The 4,450-nt window shown below is 41.3% G+C and overlaps 1 protein-coding gene across 1 annotated transcript; it reads right to left on the reverse strand.

Moving 5' to 3' along the window:
* Positions 1 to 310: 310 nt before the first annotated feature.
* Positions 311 to 3,420, reverse strand: LOC138905294 (uncharacterized). Its single transcript, XM_070193803.1, has 7 exons — positions 2,815 to 3,420; positions 2,415 to 2,639; positions 2,007 to 2,315; positions 1,212 to 1,346; positions 1,031 to 1,151; positions 701 to 897; positions 311 to 613 (listed from the first exon to the last, which is right to left on the reverse strand). The coding sequence occupies exons 1-7, from the start codon at positions 3,418 to 3,420 to the stop codon at positions 311 to 313; spliced, it is 1,896 nt and encodes a 631-aa protein (XP_070049904.1).
* Between the last annotated feature and the right edge of the window lie 1,030 nt (positions 3,421 to 4,450).

A 4,450-nucleotide genomic window follows, 5' to 3' on the forward strand; every position in this document is an offset into this window, starting at 1 on the left:
GCACCTCGTTCAACTAAACTACCCAAGACCATGCACTAACTTAGGCACACTCCCAGCTCCGCACATTGCTTGCAAACGTCCGCACGAACCCATGTCAAGGGATAATGTATAAGTCCTTGGTATTGGTTCTACCCGACATCTGTCACGTCTCAACATTAAGGGCTAACAAACCACCCCCACTAGTTGAACTCGACATCCTCATCGAGGCTGACTTCAAGTAGTCCTCTATTTGTTGTTCATATTGCCACAATGAAGTACCCTTTTCCCAAGTTGCATATGCCTAGGGCTTTCCTTTCCATTGAATCAGTAATTATGTCCGCCTATTCTTCTTATGCATCCCAAGAATTCGATGGTCAAGAATCTTATCAATTTCTTTCTCAAGCTGAGTGGGCATCTTAGGAGGAGCTCTCTTTATTTTGTGTATGTCCGGATCTTCAGGATCTTCAACGTAAGGCCTTATAAAACTCACATGGAAAGTCGGATGTATCTTCATTCTTTCAGGTAGCTTCAATCGGTAAGCAACTTCACCAACTTTTGCAGCAACTTCAAAAGGACCATCAAACCTTGAAACCAAGGCTCTATGTATAACTCGAATGTCAATCTTTTTCCAAATCTGCAGAGTTTTAACAGCATCGTATCACCCACTTTGAACTCCAAGGGGCATGTTCCTATCAGCATATTTCTTCATTCGTTTCTGGGCCTTTGTCAAGCTATCTGTTGCTTCCTTGATCATAGCTTGCTTATCCCATCCATAGTGGTAGGCAACTGGACGTTTACCCCCAGTCTTTTGTTGTGCAATCGCTGTTGGTTGTGCAGGATGCTTCTCCAAAACAATCTCAAACGGACTCATCTCTGCTCCTGAAGACTTGTGCAAATTATAGAAGAATTGTGCACAATCTAGCAAAATTTGTCAAGTTGCGTTGACTAGTAATCCCAAAGTGCCTCCAGTATTCCTCTAACAAATAGTTAATTTTCTCGATTTGGCCATCAGTTTGGGGATGATTCGCCATTGATAACGTCAAGTTCGTACCCATAAAGTTGAACAAATAAGTCCTGAACCGGCCTGTAAATCGAGCATCCCTGTCACTAATAACATCCTTTGGCATTCCGAAAAGTTTAACCACATTCTTGATGAACAATTCAGCAAGAACCTTTGAAGGACATTATGTAGGGGCAGCAATAAAAATAACATATTTAGAAAACCTGTCAACCACAACAATGATCGACGACAAACCATTAGCCTTAGGGAACCCGCTGATAATGTCCATTGAAATAGATTTCCATGGTTCTTCTATAATAGGCAGAGGTTGTAGCAAACCTACATCCTTTTGCTCAGTTTTATCAATCTGACACACAAGGCAACTCTTAACATAAGCTTCCGCATCATGCTCCATCTTGGGCCAAAAGTAGTATCGGGACAGTAGGGCCATCATCCTTCTAGTTCCTGCCTGACTAGCCCATAGAGTATCATGCGTCTCCTTCAACAGTTCGTGATGCAACCCATCACCAAGTGGCACTACGATTCCCCCCTCCCCCCAACATAGAGGAGATCGTCCTCGATCCAGTACTGCCTTACCGTCCCTTCCCTCACATGATTCATTATTTTGATGTACAATGGATCATTAGCAGCATACGACTTGATTTTATCAAGAAAATCATATTCAAGTCGAGTAATGGAATAAACAGCAGCAAATACCTCTTTCCGACTCAATGCATAGGTAACTTGGTTGTGTCTTCCCGGCTTATGCTCCCAAATAAAATCATATTCTGCCAAGAATTCTTGCTAACGTGCTTGCTTCGGACTTAGATTTTTCTGTGTCTTGAAAAATGTATTAGCCAGACTATCCGTACTCACGACGAATTTAGTTCCCATCAAGTACACCCGCCAAATCTGCAAGCAGTGGATTACATCAATGATTTTTTTTCATAAGCCAAATATCTTTGCTCCGCTTTATTCGACTTTCTACTTTCAAATGCCACTGGGTGGCCTTCTTGTACCAACACACCTCCAACAGCCTTGTCGGAAGCATCAGTATGAATTTCAAAGGGCAGTTCAAAATCTGGAAGCCGCAAGTAGTTTCTGAGGCAATAACTTCTTTCAGCATGTCAAATGTGCCACTACATTTTTCAGACCACGCCCACCTAGCATTTTTCTTCAACAAATCAGTTAAAGGAGTAGCTTTCTTTGAATAGCCAGCAATGAACTTCCGATAATAATTTTCTAACCTAAGGTAAGATCTCAACTCTTTCACATAATTAGGCGCGTGCCACTCCACAATGACCTGCACCTTTTTCGGGTCCATTCGCACTTGATTCTGGTTCACCAAGTGCCCAAGAAATTTGATCTCTTATCTAGAAAAGTTACACTTCTCCATTTTCACATACAGTTGGTACTCCATCAAACGAGACATCACCTTAATTAAGTGTGAGATATGTTCATCCAAAGTCCGACTATAGATGATGATGTCGTCTAAGTAGACAACGACAAAGTCATCCAAGTATTCATACAACACATCATTCATCATGTTGCAAAAAGTAGCAGGGGCATTTGTCAACCCGAACGGCATAACAAGAAATTCATATGAGCCATACCCTGTAACACATGTAGTTTTAGACTCATCACCTTCAGCTATCCATACCTGCCAATAACCAGGCGTTAAGTCAAGCTTTGTGAACCAACAAGCCTTGCTCAATTTGTCCATCAAGTCTTGTACCAACGAAAATGAATATTTGTTATTTACAATCACTTTATTCAATGCCCTATAATCAACACACATACGAAGCGTCCCATCATGTTTTTTTTTTAAATAAAACAGGTGCACCAAATGGAACTTTTGATGGCTGAATTAGTTCCGCATCAAGCAACTCATTCAATTGTTTTCGCAATTCAGCCAACTCTTTTGTCGCCATCTGAGAAGGAGGTTGAGCAGGGGGCATAGAACCCGATGACAACTCTATCTTGTGATCAATAGCCCTCCGTGGTGGTAAATTCTTAGGCAATTTAGGTGGCATCACATCAGAAAAGTCACTCAATATTGGAGCGACACAGTCCGACACTTCAACCTTCACATCAGGCTTTACCTCAACTATATCAGCAAGGAAAGTATCATCTCCCCTTTTTAGACCTTTTTCAACCATCATGGCAGAAACTAATGAAGCCATCCGTTGAGTTTCTTCTTTCCCATAAGGATGAACAACTTTCACAAAACCAGGAGCTATTTCATGTATGATCATCACTCCGTCCAAGTGGGGCATTAGAACAAAGCGATTTTTCTGCATAAAGTCGATTCCAAGGATTACCTCAAAGTCCTCTAGTGGAATCACCATCAAGTTAACTTTCCTCTTCCAGTTCCCAACAGACATAGGAACATTGTAAATCATACCCACAAAAGCTTGAGTTTTAGCATTCACACTCTTCATGTAAGAGGGATACTTGCTCACATTCAACCCATATTTATGCGCCAACCTTACCGAGACAAAGGTGTGAGTAGCTCCCGTATCTACCGTTGCTATCACACCCTTCTCTCTAATTTTTATTTCAATGTGCATCAGTAAAGAATGAGGGTTGGTTTTGTCACTTGTACCATTAAGTAATGAAATGACATTCAATAATTGCAAAGGGTTCACTAAGGTAGCAACTTCTTTACATTCTCCTTCCCGATTGTTTTCTATAGCAAGCAAAGAATTAACTAGTTTCTGGTTTGGGCAGATTTTGGCAATATGAGGTCCACCGCAAATCTAGCAACCATCGTCCTTTTTGTTAGTGTTGCCTTTGTTTCTAGCAGATCCGTCAACAACAACCTTGCCCTTTTCCACAATTTCTTTTCGAACTTCTTTCTTCTACTCCCCTTTCTTCTCTACCTTTTTCTTAGGTTTATGTCCAGCATTAACGAAGTGAATTCCTTAATGTAGTCACGAACTGTTCTGGTCTGCCACAAGCATTTCAAGTGATCCTTAGCAAGCCAAGATGTGTTGTTAGGCAAGAATTGGTCTTTCATTTCCTTCCGGAGTTTCTCCCACATATCAATCTTGGGTCTGCTCGCACTTTCTTCATCAGCCATGCGAGTTCTCCACCATAATTTTGCATCTCCCATCAGGTATATGCTTGTTATGGTTACTTTCTCCCCGATCGGAATCTTGGCAACAACAAAATATTGCTCCATATCACATAGAGAGTTCTCCAATTCTTTAGCATTTTGCGTTCCACCAAATGCCTTCGGTTCCGGGATCTTAACCTTGGAACGTTCTTCACTGCCCTAGCCAGAAGCAACCAAAGTCCTTCGAAGAACAACAATTTCTAGGTTAAGAGTTTCATTTCCTTTTTCAAATCTTCAACCTGAACATTCGTGGCCTCACACATTTGTTGAATAGTTTCACGAAACTGATTCAACCCTGCCTTTAGACGATAGATCTCAGTAATTAGATCTTTCAAATCCAAAGGATCGTCAAT

This window comes from Nicotiana tomentosiformis, chromosome 2 (genome assembly GCF_000390325.3).
Source record: "Nicotiana tomentosiformis chromosome 2, ASM39032v3, whole genome shotgun sequence".
Taxonomy (NCBI): Eukaryota; Viridiplantae; Streptophyta; class Magnoliopsida; order Solanales; family Solanaceae; genus Nicotiana; species Nicotiana tomentosiformis.